The following is a 17,074-nucleotide window of genomic DNA, read 5'->3' on the forward strand; positions in this document are numbered from 1 at the left end:
ATGCCCTTCTGTGTCTTTTGACGCCAGAGAACCAAAGCCCCTCTGACTCGCTCAGACAGCGGCAACTCGGATGACAACTATGTGCCCATGAATCCTGGCTCCTCGCCACTCAGCACTGCCCAGGCTGACAGTCCTAAGAATATCTACATCCCAATGAGCCCCGGGCCACATCACTTTGATTTCCCAGGGTTCTCTGCAACATTGCCGGCCCGCAAGGCGAGCAGTGCCTCCCTGTGTCACAGGCCCAGCCGTCTCAGTGATGTTACACCACCACCCATCAACCGCAACCTCAAACCTAACAGGAAATGTGAGTTTTTGGCAGCAGAGCTCACGCTGATCTAAAACCAAGGATTTTAATTTCTTTCATCGCGTTTTTTTGGCTTCAAATCAGCTCTGAAGTCTGTGTTGTTAATTGTATTCCAGAGACAATGATTTTTGTTGACAGTGTCTGCTTTTGTTTTCCGCAGCGAAGCCAACACCTCTTGATTTGAAGAACAATGGGATCATTGATGAGCTGCCATTTAAGAGCCCAGTCACCATGTCGTGGATACGGCCCATGTGAGTCTCATATCAGTCATTCAAGCTCGGTTACCCAAGGCCACTCACGCACACACAGTTTGACGACACAGACTGTGGTTGTATTTTGTTACTGCCTGAGGTCAGAAGGTAGAAGCACTCACAGGCCTGTCTGCTTTGCTTCAGGGCGGCTGTGAACTCCATGTCCTCCCAGCATTGTCGACCCATCTCCACACAAAGCATCACCAGCACTGACTCTGCAGACAGTGAGGAGAATTATGTGGCCATGGTGAGTCCCAATAGCTGGAGGGGAGATCGGGGGAGCACATTGTGCTCTTTGTTTTAATGATTCACTTGTTTGCGTGCTACGCTAAAACCTCCCTCCTGTCCCCATTAGCAGAACCCAGCATCTACCTCTCCAGCCGTGAGCGGCACCAGCAGTCCGGCCCCCAGGAAGTGTGGCAATGTGGACTACCTAGCACTGGACTTCCAGCCTGGGTCACCCAGCCCACACAGAAAAGTAAACGGATCATTTTGTAGACTTTATTTGTTACAGCATTTCGTCTTATTTCTCCCATAATGCAGTCCGCCCTCAGGCCAGAATCTCACTCCTGCCTCATTTATCATTCCGCAGCCCTCCACATCCTCCGTGACCTCTGACGAGAAGGTAGACTACGTGCAAGTCGACAAGGAGAAGACCCAGGCCCTGCAGAGCACCATGCAGGAGTGGACCGATGTGCGGCAGTCTACTGAACCTGCCAAGGGGGTCAAGTCCTGACACTGACCCGTAAAAAAAAATATGACAAAAAATCTCCCAAAAAACAAACAAACAAACGTTTAAAAAAACAAAATTCAAATCTTAAGTCAAGCATCTCCGGTGTCATGTTCCTATCATTACTATGAATACTGGTAGGGCCTGTTTAAGACTGAAATGTTTAGACAAAAAGCCATAACCTAACCTATGCCTGTTCTCTGTGATGATTACTATTGCAGTGCGCTGCTAACATGCAGGATATCAGGCCATATACCGTTAGGTACATAAGCATTTGGACAGTCACGCAAAAAATCCTAATTTTGCCTCTGTACACAACCACAGTGGATTTGACACAAAGCCATCAAGCTGTGACTGAAGTGTAGATTTTCAGCTTTAATTCAAGTGTCTTAAGTAAAATATCGCATCAGCTGTTTAGGAGTTACAGACATTTTCATACATAGACCCTGGAACTGGGCCGCTGGTGTTTTATTGAGGATGTGACTGCTGATAGAAGTAGCAGGATGAACTCTGAAGTGTATATGTCTATACTGTCTGCTCAGATTCAGGCCAATGCTGCGAAACCGATAGGAGGGTGCTTCACAGTACCGATGGATAATGACCCACAACGTACTGCGAAAAGCAAGCCGAGAGCTCCTCATTCTTCTATTCTACAGTGGCCAAGTCAGTCACCTGACCTCAACCCAACATAGCATGTTTTTCACTTACCGAAGACAAAACTGGGGGCAGAGAGACCCACAAAGGAGCCGCAAGTAAAGGAGGCTGCAGTAAAGGCCTGGCAAAGCATCTCAAGGGAGGAAACTCAGCATTTGGTGATGTCCGTGGGTTCCAGACTATAGGCAGTCATTGACTGCAGAGGATTTTTATCCAAGTATTAAAAATTATCCTTATATTTATGAATATGTTAGTTTGTGCAATTACTTTGGAGGCTCTGAAAATGAGGGACTAGGTATAAAAATGGCCGTAGTTTCTATATGGTTAATGCACCATTCTTGCTAAACCCCCTTGAATTAAAGCTGAAATTCCACACTTCAGTCACATCTTGATGGCTTCGTTTCAAGAGCCATCGTGATGGTGCACAGAGGAAAATTACGAAAATTGTGTCACCGTCCAAACACTTTTGGTAGCTAACTATAGGTGAAGCCCCTGCCAAAGCTCTTCATGCAGACTGTTATAACAGTGTATGGACAATTGATATGAGGAGTATGAAAAATATCATCCTTACTTATCAATCCATCCTTTTATAAATATTTCATCAAAGCCGTCCCACCCACCCCATGTGCAACAGTCTAACGTTTTGGGGTTGTTTTTTTTTTGCATCTAGCCAATAATTTACCCAGTCGCTGCCGTTTAACACAGTAGCAGAGGCTAACAGCTCAATAACCATTTTAATATACCATGAGAGTATGCTTACTGGTCTCAGGAATGCCAAGATGCACTCCAGTTTTGGCACGCAGGCAGAGTCTCTTTTCACTTCAATCTATCATTTGTGCTGAGTCTTGCAGAAGCAGCAAGGAGATTATTCTCACTGCAGGCAATCACTTCAGCTTAGCAGTGCATGTCTGGCAAGGGGAGGAGGAGGGGGGGGGTGCAGTGATACAAAGGCCTGTGTCAGAAGCTCTAATGATAACTGCGCATGACTTTCGCCTCAGTTTCAATTAAGTGTGAGCCCAAACCATATTTAAAAGCTGTCAGGCTGGATGGCAGGCCAGTTATTTCAATGCAGGTACAAAGTCTGTAGCGTCCAAATGTACAGAATGAAGAAAAACAAGAGATACAAGACGAAGTATCTTGTGTCTCTCTAGGTCTGACTTCAGTGGCTGATTCACTTCAGGTAATGTTCTAATACATTTCATTTTAAATGTGCACTGACCAAGAAAATGATTGAGTTGGAGGAAGTAAAAATAAAGCAGGAGTTCAGATGTGCTCTCTCTCTTTCTCTCGATCTCTCTCGCTCTCTTTCTCCATCTCTCCATCTCTCTCTCCCTCTCAAGACCATAAATACAAGCTAAGTAGAAGGAGAATAACATGTTTATGTTTTCCAGAATCCAGCCATTCACTGATTTACGTCTTTGTTCTTTCATGCGCCACACACTACAGTTACGCCTCTGAAGAGTAATTGTTTCCTCTGTGTAAATTATTAATAGAACGACATATTTGCAGCACATCTTGTTGACTGTTTGATGCACCTGTCTGAGACGAAAAGTGTGCTACAGCAATGCACCGTTGTGCTGTTCTTGCAAAGGCAACCTGCCGCAACGAAGACTCGCCAGCGATCTGTGTTTAAAAAATAGTTGAGGAAAGAATGTTTTCTTAATTTCCTCAACTCTTCCATTTGTTCAATTTGCCTTACATTTTCATTTCAGTTTAGACCGTCAATTTTGCCTTGAAGAAATTTAATGATTTGCCATATTATTCAAGGAAGAGCCATATTGTATTTAGGACAACTGAATGATCAGTTTCTAGTTCAACTCAAGTCCAGTATTTCATTGTGGGCTGGAACCACTGAATGGTGAACCCCTATGTGACCTTAATATGAATAGTGTGGCCATGCAGTGCTAGATGGTATTATTGATTATTTCATTAAGATTTACTTCTTGATGTTTTTCTACCATTTCTACTGCTTTTTGTATTCTTTTTATCATTATTTTCTACCGATATGTGTAAGCAAGTGATATTCATAAGAACGGGGTCAGGCTAAATTAAGCTAAGTTTGTTATGACATGTATTTTATTCGTTTTTAAATTCCCTTTTTTTTTTTAAATGATCTCTAAATGATTCCGGGGGGGCTGGCAGTTCGAGTGGCACTGGCGGAGCCCCCCTTCCCCGGGGTGAGCTGCCATTCAAAAAAAAAAAAAAAAAGGGGGGAACAGGACAGGAGAGAATGAAGAAAAGCCCGCCTCCCCGTCGGTCTCTGAAGTAAAATGGATGTGTAATTTATTCTCTAGAAAGACCCGCTGTAAGTAGAAGAGCTGTTGTACGTTTTGTGGTAGATTGTGAATTGTAGTATGTTAAATGACGGCCTGACTGGGCGACACTGAAAAACACTGCTCAGATCTACTGTCAGACTGTCGCTGGGTTGACGTACTGTACTGGTAGAGATCTTTTTTTCTTTTTTTTTAACCACTTTTATTGCTACTACTGTAAAGCATTTGCAGATTGCTCGTGTTTTTTTTAATTTATTAATTTATTGTGTGTTTTTCGCAGTTGATAATTGTAAAAAAGAAAAAAAGCAACAACCAAACAAGGAAACTCTCTCTCTCTCTCTCTACTAACACCGATGTATGCAAACTGTCTTGATTTTTTTTGTGAAGCAATATGGCAAATAATGCCAGTGTGGTGGTTATGTGGTACAGTTAACTTGGGGTTCACGAGATTGCAAGATTTTGTTGTCCCTGTATTATGGTAGACTTAAACTGTGGACATAGAATAAATCAAGAAGTGAAAAGCCTGATGTTAAAGTTCCTCTTTAAACGTGAACCAAAAAACCAAACGTTTTGTTTTGTTTTTCGTTTTGTTTTCTCCGACGGAAACGACACCACAGCTCGTCTCTCACCCGCAGATTTGTAATTGGTCCTGTCGCTTACAGAGGTTTCGTGTGTGCTGCCCCCTGTTGTGCAGGACGGGAGCTGCATCCCCATGGTGTTAAAAGTGTTGGATGACGAGCTACCGGTCCTTTAGTGAATGATTCAACACACAGGGGGTTTTCTTTCCATCCAAAACCTTACACATGTATCGCCACCCCCCCCTTTTATTTATTTATTTCTGTGTTCACGTGAAGACTGACCGAAACAGCCTCGCGTGTACTGAAATACAAGTAAAAATAAGTGCTTCGCTTCTCGAGGATCTCACCAGAGGTTGGTCCTTTTCCCAGTAACGACCAGTGATGTAGCGTGTCATTTCCCGTGCAGAGAATTAAAAACTGCTAATCGGCTTGAACGTTCCTCGGTCGACCGACTCCCCGGGAACAAATGAGATGACTGACTGACTACGGGAGGCAGCTAAAAAATAAAAAATAAAACGTGCAGTGAAGGGGACGTGTCTTTACCCTCACTGTTTGCAGAATGAGCCTCCGTTCTCGCGGGTAACAGTCATGGCGACACCGGCGTCCGGCCGGACGCTGGCCCGTATTTACCTGACCACGTGTCGGTCTGCTCCGGTTCCGACCGGCGGGGGCGAGGGGGGGGGGGATCAGTCTCTTCGAATTATTAACTCATTAAAACTCACGCAATTTGTTTATTTTTATGGCTGTGGGTGTTTGCAAGTGTTACACAAGTTTCCTCCGGGCTTTGGTTTCGACAATATAAGATCCACGGGGTGTGAGGAAACTCTGCAAATTTCTACATTCCAGAGGTCTTAGGTTTAGTTTAGTTTAGTTTAGTTTGTTTTGTTTTTTTTTTTTTGGGGGTTAACAAAAGCAGTAATATCTCGTGCTATCTTGCTTTGCTACAGTTTTACAATCAAATCCCTGCTGGACTTTACCAAAACCTCATGAAGCAAGAAAATCTGTTGAAATCCGTTCAAATCACTAAATCACCATTGACCCGTCGCTCAAAGGACTAAAATCATTATTTATTTATTTTTAAACCCATTCTTTTACCGGAAGGGTGTTCTTCGGGAGTCCCGCTATAAATCGTGACCTCGAACTCCTTCAGAGCACCACGCGATGCCATGTCGTCGTCCCCCATGTGCTCACGGTCACGGTAACCTCGCGCCCCGAGGACTGACAAGCAGCCAGCGGGGGGGGTGGGGGGGGGCAGTCTAAGGACTCCGGTATCTGACAGGTGGGTCTGCGTCCCCATTCCCCGCGCAGAAAAAAAGGTGGTCCGAGTGCGGCGAGAGGTTGGACCATAACTGCACGGGTCCACGGGCTAATCCGCCTTCCCCAGTGAAAAGCAGCCCAGGGCAGGGTGCTGAACCCCCAATGACTCCATCATTATCATTAGTGTTATTCTTCAAAAGGGCAGCCGGATGTCCCACAGGACCGATTTCTTCTCGGGCTCTCCAGGCGCGGACATGTCCCCCCACCCCCCATGGTTCTGTGGTCTTCCTCTGAAGGGTCTCGGTTTCCTTCCGCTTCACAGAAAACATACAACCTGTCTCTCTTGACTGTCAGCGGGCCTCGCCTGTCCGTGGTGGTAGCCCGGACCTTTCGGTGGACTGGCATCCAGCCCAAAGTATGATAAACGCAAGGCGGCACGCGTAAGGGTTGGGGGGGGGGGCACTTCGGGGGCCTCCCAGCCGCTCTAGGTGGATGAATCGGCGTACAGGTGGGTTCAGATAGTTTGCTCCTACACTCCAGAGAGGTCGATGGGCATGTTCGGGATAAAACTCCTCTCTCTGGACGTATAGGAGCTGATGTGCGACGAGTGGCGGACCTGTGAGTGTGCTTTCTCCTTGTTCCTTTTAGTGTGTGGCACAGAAGGAGTGAGCGCTCGGTCCCTCGACGCCCGTCACTCGATTTTCCAGACTAGAGGGCAACGTGTGGCCTCGCGGACAGTGTCGGCGGAGTTGAACTGACAAGCAATTTGAGACGCACTCGCTTTCAATGCAACTCGGCATCAGCGCGTCCGCAGTCTTGTTGTATTGTTTCTTGGCGTGAAAACTGGTATGCAGGCCTCGCTGTGAAGTCTCACAAGTAAACGCTTTGCCACAAGCAAATAGAAGTTTTCTTTTTGAGGTTGATTCCGTCAGTGGGGCCTGTATCTCATGTCGTAGGCTACCGGTACCCCCCCCCCCCCCCGTGGAAAAAAAAGTTTTGCAGGACTCCAGGTGTGACCGATCGAGCCTCCGGTAAGTTTCACCCTATTTAATTTCCGCGACACGTCTGTTAACCCGGAGCGACGTACGCCAGATGTGGGAGCCCGCGCGGCATCGTAGCGGAGGCGCCTGCCAGAAAAACCGGTACTGCCACGGTGATGGCAAACACCGCCGTCAGTCATTTTTTTTTTTTTTTTTTTGCCGAGAGATCTCAAGACACCACCGCGGGAGGATGTGGAAACCGCGTTACTTAATCTGCCGCTGCTTCATCCGCTACTTGCGACGAATGGTGTCGTGTCATTAAAAAAAAAACAAAACACCGATGAGACTCTTTGCCCTTCTCCCTGCCGCGGTCCGTGCCCGGCACAGGACAGTTCCGCCTTCGCGCCACTAGGGTGTGCACTCGGACGCGGCCGCCTTCGTGCGAGCGCGTCATGTCGAGGGAGGAATGTTCATACAATGAGGGTCTGTGTACGGCGGCCCCGCTACTGCCTCGGTGCGCCGCACGGACAAACGACTGTCAATGGACCGTTCGAGGCGGATCTCGGTCGGTTCAAACGCAGCGGCTCCTCGCGTTTCGGTGCCGGCCCGGTTTTTTTTTTTTCCCTCTTGACTCGCAGTTTGCAGCCAGATCTTTCTCATCCGGAGTGGAGAGAGAGAGAGAGAGAGACGTAGCGCGAAAGGACTGATTTCCCCAACAGAAATGCCGTGAGTCTTGAAGTTTTAGTGGGTTTCGTGCGTTCGTGGATTCTCTCCGATTTTTTTTTTTTTTTTTGGGGGGGGGGGGCACCGATCGCTCACTCCGAATCGATCATCGGCCGCGCGCGCCGTCCTCAAGACTGCTCGGCAAGTGTGGCACACGCGAGGCAAAGTGCGCCGAGAGGGTGCCAGGGATGTGATCCGTCGGGGAAGCTGAGGTTGTTGAGGGATTCGCGCGGCGTAGAATTGATCCGCGAGCGGAGGTCGAGTCATTCAGAGCGAGCGCGAGCGGAGTCGTTCGAACGGTGAAAGCCACGAGCCTTCATCATCGTTCCGGCTTGAATGTGTAAGCGGACCCACCGGAGGAAGGACTCACTAATACGATTCTTTAACAACTGGGACTTTTTCATGGCTCCGTGGAAAACAGTATGAGTTTATACTGACCATCTCTTTTTTAACCTTTTCGTAACAGTTTGACTGGATAATCGTGCAAACATTGGCCACATCGTCTGTTTCTCTCTAGTGAGTTTGTGCAGGGCAGTCTAGTATTTTTTTTCTTTCCCACATGGCATCATAGCCGAGTCCACACGTCTTGTCTTCTTCCATGCCCGTACTGTGGTCCATTAGAAGCTCGCTGGACCTCAGTCTCTATAAACTTGTCGGGGACCCGCGGGGATGGGAGAAACGACCCCCGCTCAGTCCGCTCCGGGGGCGTTCGTACCCATGCTGGGCGTCGGTCTAGGAACTATGCCCGGCGGGGTCGGCAACGGGCCGGTGGTCGCCACCTCCAGAGGCTCGGCGGTGCCACAGCTGCACAACGCCATAGTGGAGCGTCTGCGCGCCCGCATAGAGCTGTGCCGGAGGCACCACTCCACCTGCGAGAGCCGCTACCAGAAGGGTCAGGCCGAGAGCTCCGACCGGGAACACGAGAGTACGCTTCACCTGCTCAACATAGTCCACCAAGGGCCGGGGAACCGAAAGGCGAAGGGCAGTCGCGGATCGAACCAGCAGCCTCCAGAGTACAGCAGGTCCAACGGGGAGCAGAAGGGCTCAGAGGGCGAGCAGAAGATTTCAACGCGCATAGCGGTGAGTTTCTATGTGTTTTTTTGTTTTTTGTGCTTTTTTTTTTGGAGGGGGGTGGGTGGGGGGGGGCATTTGGTGGTGGTGATAATGAATAATCCCCATTGTCACCATTAGTGCTGGTAAAGCTTGCGGTGATGATGATTATCGTGCTGCTGATGAGTAGCACGGGGGTGTTATGACTGCTGTAGCCAACGGTTCAACTTACACGGGAACAAAACTCAGGCCGTGAGACATTGCAGGCACTTTCTCCGCACGGTGCTCGAACAATGCGTCGACCTGCTGGTGCGCCGAGAACCGCAGTTGGGGCCACTTCACTGATTACGTCTCGTTTCTCTACACAAATGACTCGAAGGTTGTTCTGCCGTGACTCTTGATGAACAAACAGTTGAGGCTCTGTACAACCTTACCAGACTACCAGATCCAGACCAAATGGCACAATGGGCAGGAAATGTTTTAAAACAAGAGTAATAAGCTCTAGGTTCCTGATTTTGCTGATTAGAGGAGCCCCTTGAAGTAGATGGAACAATAAAGGATCACATACTTTTTTTTTTGTGTGTGTGTGTGTGTGGAAAGCAATCCATTCAGAGGAAATGGTTTTGGGTCATTGGGCCACAGGGATGTTTTGCATTTACTGCAAACCGTGTCAGCATCTCTACTGTGCAACTGATCCAAAAGAGGGATGTAGATACACTCAGTTGCTCGTTCAACCCATTTAATATGCAGCGTTATCTCATTTTGCAGTACAGATAATTCCGTTTCCTTTATGCGTCACATTAATTAGCAGATTTTCAAGAGGATAATACCTGTTATTAAAAAGTGTTTTTCAAGGTGTTTAACAGGAGGGGTTTTTTTTTTCTCCTTTGTTCTGAGAAATCCTGTTTTAAGTAAAGAGCTGTATGACTTTCTTTTGAGTCGTTTCAGGGCTCATTTTGTAAATTCAGAGGCTCCCCGGATTAAAGTACAGTGAGAATAAAGGACCGTGCAGTTTGAATGGTCTCCCTCAACAACAGCAGAGCCTTGCAGAGAACATAAGGTAGGGAAACAAAACTGTGAAACACAGCAGGGCTTTCTGTGTGCCTGCTCGTGCTGATAGGACTGACTTCCTGTATGGCATCTGTTAAGGGCAAAGTCAGTGAGATATGAGATTTATTTTGTTGTTTTCTTTCATTGGGCACGAGGGAGTTCAGCATCTAGACTATGAATTATTTCCCAAGCAGTGTTTCGCTGTAATGTCAAAAGGGTGAAAGCTTGCAGATGTTGCTGCTGTAGATTTGCTTGAGATGCTGGATGGAAAAATAAACAATGATGTTTTTTTTTTTTTCGTTGTTGTTGTTTTTTCTCCCCAGTTAAGCCATAAAAGGGCAGCGATGATTGTTCTGTCAGTTCATTTATTGTCATCCCTGGTATTGGGCATGGGATACACTCTACGGCATGTCAAAAAAAAAAGAACTGTATTAGCTTACGGCTTGATCAAGATTTTAACATACAAGCAAAGTGGATTTTCCATGACTTACAGTGCTAATATAAAGTGCAGTTTTGCTTCCTAGCTTTTGACATATTTAGTTTTCATGCTGCTATGTACAGTACAGCTGTGGAACATGATGGGAGGCAAGAAAGAACAACATAATGGATTATACTGACTGTCTAAAAGAGGTCAGGGTACATCATTATCATGTACTGTTTCATTTTTACTGATGTTGACTCTAGAGTAGCGTGTTCTACACAAAACTGATGAGTGCAGCAAAATGGTGAGGAGGAAATGAAGTCCTGGTGTACATGTTTATATCTACCCTGAGGTTAATATGTTTTTCGCAACTCACAATGATTGGGCGAAGCAGAACAACAGCAATTGCAGAAATCCCCTTTAGTGCCTGTAAATGGCATCTATCCAGCATTCATACAGCAGAAAGTTCTTTCTTGACTTTATTCAATATGTGTAAAGTGTAGAATAGAGCTTGCAACTAAATACTTAAAAGACATATTTTTGTATCATCTCCGGCTATAAAGACAGCAAAAACTTTGGTTTCAGATATTTCCTGGGGTGCAGCTGTAATTCTCCATGTTACATTCTTCCGAATTAAAAAAGTAAGGCCTCTACAATGGACACATCTGTGCATGTTATTGACTGTTCACATTGGAATTTGTGATGGAAATGTACACCGAGTGAGGGGCAAACAACACAATGGATTATGACTGGCTGGGAGGGCAGAATGAGCAGCCTGTAACAACGGTGCTCATTGAGACCAGATTAACAAAGGATATTCTCTTAGATGAAATTGGAGAAATTGGAAGGAAGAAGATATGAGAGCTTACTTATCCAGCGACTCATAAAGTGATTTTCCTAATGCTTGCGCGAACCCGTCGAAAGCTTTCGGATATCCATATTTCAGATTGTTTTTTTCACAACCAGTTTTTCAATCTTTCCCTTCATACATGTATCAGAAAATGCATTCATCACAGAAATAGGTCACAGAGTAGAGCTTACAAAACATTAGCCCTGCATTACAATGTACAGACAGTCAGTTTCATCAGATCAGGACCTCGCAACTATACTTCACTGTCTATCGACGATACAGATAGTGAGTACAGAAACTAAAGGCTTAACCAACATAAGCCTGATATAGCCTCACTGCATGTAGCATGCCATGCATTGTCATGGCCTGTTATCGTGCATTTAACAAATGGCTCACTAAGCACCTTCTTGAAAGATGTGCTGGCCATGAAACTGTTTGAAGCACAAGGCCCCCATATAAATGTTTAGAGCCACTGAATACATTTCCGGCACGTGTTTACTTAAAGTCAAACAGGCCTTGAAAAAGCAGTAGGCGAGGGATGCCTGGTGATTAACAGTCCTGTGTGCACTGGGAGGATTTTGTTATTTCCCAGTCTTGTTCTAGTGACAGATCTGGGAACTATAGGCCTAGAGCAGCATGCGCTCAAAGTGCTCCGTATGCTGATGTGTTTGCCAGTTGTGCTTTCCCGCTTGCCACTCTATGTTTCATCGACACGGCAGCGGCTCTTTCGAGAAGCTGGACCACGATGCATCTTGCTCACCTAATGCTCTGAAACTCAAACCACATAGCTGCAATGTCCCCAGTTTGACTCGGGCCGAAGAGCTTTGTCCTCATGTCATCCTCCTCTCTCTCCCTATGTTTCCTGTCACTTCTCTACTGTGAGCCGCCCAGCAAAGGCCCAATGCCAAAATACTCTTAAGGTTCATGTGTTAATTTGGCACAGTTGCAGCACCTTGGACAAATAATGAAAAATTGGCAACTCCAATCGGTTGCACTTTTGATGAAAGATCAGATGTTCCCGACTTGGGGTCAGGACCCACACAAAAGGTCACAAGATAAATCTGAGGGCTTGCAAGTTGATTAACAGGACAGGAAAGCAAAAAAAAACAAAAAACTTTCTGCTGCACAAAATCAGTTTTACTTTTTCAGACTTTGCTCTAATTTAGCCTTTTTTTTCCCCCTTGGTAGTTATTAGGGTCAGTATCCAAAAAGCTGAGCACCACTGCATTGCAGGATTAAGAGTTTTCATATCCTAGAAAAAAAGTAATCCTATTGAGCTTTAAAAAACTCAAAGATATTTTCTTCTCATTGCAAAATGTTTTTTCGTGTGACACCGTTTGTATTTCAAGTACATTTTCTTCAGCCAACATGACATGAGCATTAAACTCTTAATTCATTGTCACTGAGGTAGCTACAACTTCCAGCTGACTAGCGCCTTGACAGCCTTCTCAGAGAGCATGGAGTAAAAGAAATTCCTTGTACTCTCTTGTGGTCATGTATGATGGACGAAGAGTGTGTGCATGTGTGCGAGCGCGGGGCGGGGTGTGCGCTGTAAGTGTTTCCTGGCATACCCTGTTTGGCTGTTGAACTGCCTGAATCAGAGCTGCCGGTGGTCTGATCTCAGCCTGGCTCGGCTGTGATGTGAAACAATTAGCCCAGGTCCACGGGGGCCACCCACGGTGAGGCCCACAGCTTTGCCCAATCCCGGGGATGCAGCAAGGATCCATGTTCAGCTCGCAGATCCCTTCCATGTTGTCACGGGAAGGCCGAAGTTTTTCTTTTAGAAATAGCCGGCTGTCAGTTGATCTGAATGCTGAATTACTTTAAGTCCCCTTTAGTTAGGGATGGAATTGCTGCGGTTGCTGTTTATTGACAGCATGGCTACACTGTAAGCCTGATGTGATTAAACTTGTCTCATTGTGTAGACTGAAGCTGCGAGATGAGTCGAGCATCTCATAGTGTTCCGATTAAAACACATTAAGATGGGCCTCCATATACTGTAGTAAAGCCATCTGTAAATCTCTTCCCTCTATTCGGGATTAGTCCTCAACCCAAGATATGGTTTAAACACGGCCAAAATCCAATTCTGCTCTTGTATGGTGCATCTTTTTGGCGGTGGAATATGTATTCAAAACGTCCCCTATTATTTAAATGTGGGATTTTGTAACAAAAAACAACAACATTTAGAATGTAATAAATTTCACAGCATTCTGTTTTCACGTTTTCAGATAGGATTTACTTACGATAGTTTGAAAAGTGATGATAAAGTCAAAAGGGGTTTTTATTGACAGTGCACATTACTGCATCCTAACTGGTTGAGAATATAATACTACTTTGTACAAATGCTGCAAACTAGTTAGATTGAAAGAATTTAGTATTTGTGGATTCATTTAACAAAATGATACCCGCAGACATGAGATTCAACTATTTTATGAAATATGAGTGTAGTTGCGTATTAAATTGTTATTTTTATATTCATTTGCTCAAGTATTTCCAGATGAATTTCAGGCCGCAGCGTGGTTCCAAAGTGGATATTATGACTTCTCCGGCCATAAGTTTCTGTGTTGTTTCTTCTGATTGACAACACACAAACAAAGGATCATTGTTATATTTCCCTCCGAGAATACACATCAGCCAGATTCACAGACTTATGTAATAAAAATCGGGGCCGTGTAACATCATGTTCTGGACATTCCGCAGTCATATCCGAAGGCAGTTCATAAATTTTCAGCACCAGCTAGATCTACGTAAGCAGAGCTTCTCTATAAGGAAGAGGGAAACGGTAGGTTAATATCACACACACTGGGCTAATGCTGTGGCTTGTCCTTTTCCAGGAAATTACTACCTCTGTACGACATTTGTTTGGACAGTATGTTGATTCTGACTTTGTTAATAGCCACTGTATCATCTTCTGGCTAAATCGTGCATGAAATGAATGTCTCTATTCCCCAGTAAACATAGTTTTATGATAACATCAGTGTACATGCGTTCTAAACAACTTAGCTACACACAAATTTTATGATCATGATTGCTATGTCCTCAAGGGAGAGTGGGGTACAAGCTTCAACAAGCTTTTCTTTTGGTAGCCAACCTAGACACCAGATTTTTAAGTGGCACAAAGCAAAGTTCACCGTCGACTGGCATTTCTCAGAGGAGCTTTACTTTTCAATCCCTTTCGGTTAATGACTACATTTACTAAAGATATTATAGAGGCTATATTTTCGGACTTCTAAACCGCAGCTTTTAATATCATCCAATGTCATGATGGCAAAAGTCAGGATCTTCAACAAATCAGCAGTTCTAGTGTGATTATGTTTGAGTATGTCAGAGGAGGTTCTAAGTGGTTGTCCAAGAGGTTCTCATTTTGATTTTGAGGACATCTTTAGTCCTAAGCAGCTGTTGTAGTGCTGCTTCTCACTACCTCCAGGAGATCAACCTGTGGTTTTTTTTTTTTTTTTTGTGTGGTTCTCTTTTCCTTGTTTGTCCAACCATAGTAGCCGTTGTTGACCACCCAGCTGTAAACAATGTTGTTAATGCCGGAAAATATGTATCACTTCCTGTGCTCCGGTGGATTTTTCCTATAAAAGACCTATGAGACGGTGGCTGTTCAGGACAACAGCTTTACAGTAAAAGCTTTAATGAGCCGAGTTTTATATGAGTACACGAAGGAGAACAGTAAAAATGTCAACATAAATGCCTTGTTTAGTGCAAATAAAAATGCATACATGTGACACAAGTTTATTGGCGGCAAAGCAGAGTAAAGGTGGGATTAGAGATGAGCATTTATTAGTAATTCATAAAAACCTCCCCATCTGACTCAAGTATAGGATCCTTATCACACTAACTTTTATGTGAACTGTATTATTGTCTAGCGATGCCATGTATTTTCAATTTTCTGTTTTTTACCACAGCTTTTAAAAATTGCTGATAGAAAATCTAAGCACTGAGAGGTGGAAAGAGTGTGATCTAAGGTGACCAGTTTTGCTGGAACGGTATTAAATCTAAACTACAATCAGACACTTTGGAAGTAATGAAACTAACAAGTTGATATTGCTGATGTAAAAATGTCCTATTTTGATTGGACGATACATCTAATGTTATATCGGGGGAGGAAAAAAAATCCAGTGTAATATCTGGTAAAAAGACAAGGCTCAGCAAATGTGGTGTCAGGCAGCAGCCTGTTGAAAATAGTGCTCTGAGAATCTGGGACACCTCTGTACCTGGCAAGATTTTGCATTGCCTCCTCCTGAAATGAGCACACTTTCATTTTCTGTGGACTAATTTAGGTTTTGTTAAAAACAAAAAAAAAAAAAAAAAAAAAAAAAAAAAAAAAAAAAAAAAAAAAAAAAAAAAAAAAAAAAAAAAAAAAGAACACAGAACATGACTGACTCAGGAAGAAGTAGGGCACCACCAGCAGGCAGTGTGTGAGTGTGTGTGTCATCAAAGGCATTCATCTGTTATACAGTATCTCTGGTAGTGGTGTTTTAAGAACCCCCCTCATCCTCCCCGACTCCAACACATACCCACTCAACCACACATGAAAAAAAAAAAAAAAAAAAAAAAAAAAAAAAAAAAAAAAAAAAAAACAAAAAAAAAGAAAAAAAAAAGAAAGTTGGGCGGAAGTTTCCAGACACCCAGCAGGGCAGTGAGGATGTGTGTCAGTGTGTCAAATCAATTGTTATATCTAGTATCTGGTAGTGGTGTCCCCCCCCCCCCCTCATCCCCCCCGAACCTCCCCCCTCACCCACCCCCAACACACACACACACACACACACACACACACACACACACACACACACACACACACGCATACACACACACACACACACACAACCCACCCTGCTGCACACGCCTAATGTTTTATTCAGTAGCCTATGGGAAGGCTGTATCTGTTTTTGAAGAGTGCTGCCGAAATCTTGTAGTAGACCTATCTCATCCTCAGTCTTCAAGGGGATGATAAAATATAAGTGGGTACATATTCTGAGGAACATAGGCCTCTGACAGTCCAGGTGGGCCAGGTGTACTCTGCTGCTGCACGAGATTTTTAAAAGCCCGGTCTTTAGGGTGAATTTAACCTGTAGTTGTCCTGGAACCCCTGCCCGATCTGGGTTAAAAGCCTTCCCTCCATAGATGTCTGGTTGAGGGTCGATGTCCCTTTGCTGTGGCCCCCGCGGTCTCTAGCAGAGCTAGCAAGGTAACCGCTCTGCCTTCAGACACCACGCTAACATCGAAGAAAATACACGATCCACATCAACCTTGCAACATCTCCTCCCTGGCGGTGCAGGCTTTGTTGTTTCTGTGTGGCGAATCTGCTCATTTATACTCAGTGTAGTAATGAATAACAGCTCACGTATATCTGTTTGGCATCGTTTATTCTCACATGATAAGAAACAAGTATGATGTGATGTGTCTAGTGTTGAAACAATTGATTAATTATTTAGTTGATCAACAGCAAATGAATCTATGGCAGTGCTGCAAATTGTTTAGGCATCTTTGCTCGATACATGACTTAATGTGTTGGTTTCATCTTCTCTAGTGTGAGAATTTGCTGCTTTTTCTCTTTTAGTGTTGATTGAATAAGATGTGGCCTTGGAAACTGTGATAAATATTTTCTTACATTTTGCAGCTAAGTCAGTTGTAGCCTTAGATGTGTCTGATATTATATTTCTCTCAAACTCTAACCTGTTATGTGATAGGTTGACCTGAAATTAAATTTGAAAATAAGCTCCAAAAACGGTGCGCAATTTCTTAAATTTTCTTGTTGATCATCCAACTCCAAATTAGATTGAGCAAAATAGGCTAGAATAAGCATAGATACTTGTTTCATGTTTGGAATATGAATTACCTCAGTACTCAGTGTTTTATCCAAGTGAATATTTCACTGGGTTGAAATCCATTCCCAAGGGGTTTGGATTAGAGAGTCCCCACTGTATCCCTTTGTTGTTGATTT

The 17,074-nt window shown here is 44.5% G+C and overlaps 2 protein-coding genes across 4 annotated transcripts in view; both read left to right on the forward strand.

Moving 5' to 3' along the window:
• The window catches only part of gab2 (GRB2-associated binding protein 2), a 37,904-nt gene extending 32,964 nt beyond the window's left edge, over positions 1-4,940 (forward strand). For 2 of the 3 annotated variants that reach the window (XM_040130823.1, XM_040130825.1), the window contains exons 6-10: positions 28-307; positions 468-558; positions 703-805; positions 914-1,036; positions 1,151-4,940. In XM_040130823.1, coding sequence (XP_039986757.1) covers positions 28-307; positions 468-558; positions 703-805; positions 914-1,036; positions 1,151-1,294 — 741 coding nt within the window. In that variant the 3' untranslated portion in view covers positions 1,295-4,940. The remainder of the gene's footprint in view (positions 1-27; positions 308-467; positions 559-702; positions 806-913; positions 1,037-1,150) is intronic. The other variant, XM_040130824.1, reaches the window with a different exon arrangement.
• A 2,602-nt stretch (positions 4,941-7,542) lies between these two features.
• The window catches only part of zmp:0000001236 (mastermind-like protein 2), a 35,791-nt gene continuing 26,259 nt past the window's right edge, over positions 7,543-17,074 (forward strand). Inside the window, exon 1 of the mRNA XM_040131497.1 lies at positions 7,543-8,833. Within this exon, the coding sequence (XP_039987431.1) occupies positions 8,423-8,833 (411 nt within the window). The 5' untranslated portion in view covers positions 7,543-8,422. The remainder of the gene's footprint in view (positions 8,834-17,074) is intronic.

Source organism: Xiphias gladius, chromosome 7 (genome assembly GCF_016859285.1).
Source record: "Xiphias gladius isolate SHS-SW01 ecotype Sanya breed wild chromosome 7, ASM1685928v1, whole genome shotgun sequence".
NCBI classification, from domain to species: domain Eukaryota; kingdom Metazoa; phylum Chordata; class Actinopteri; order Istiophoriformes; family Xiphiidae; genus Xiphias; species Xiphias gladius.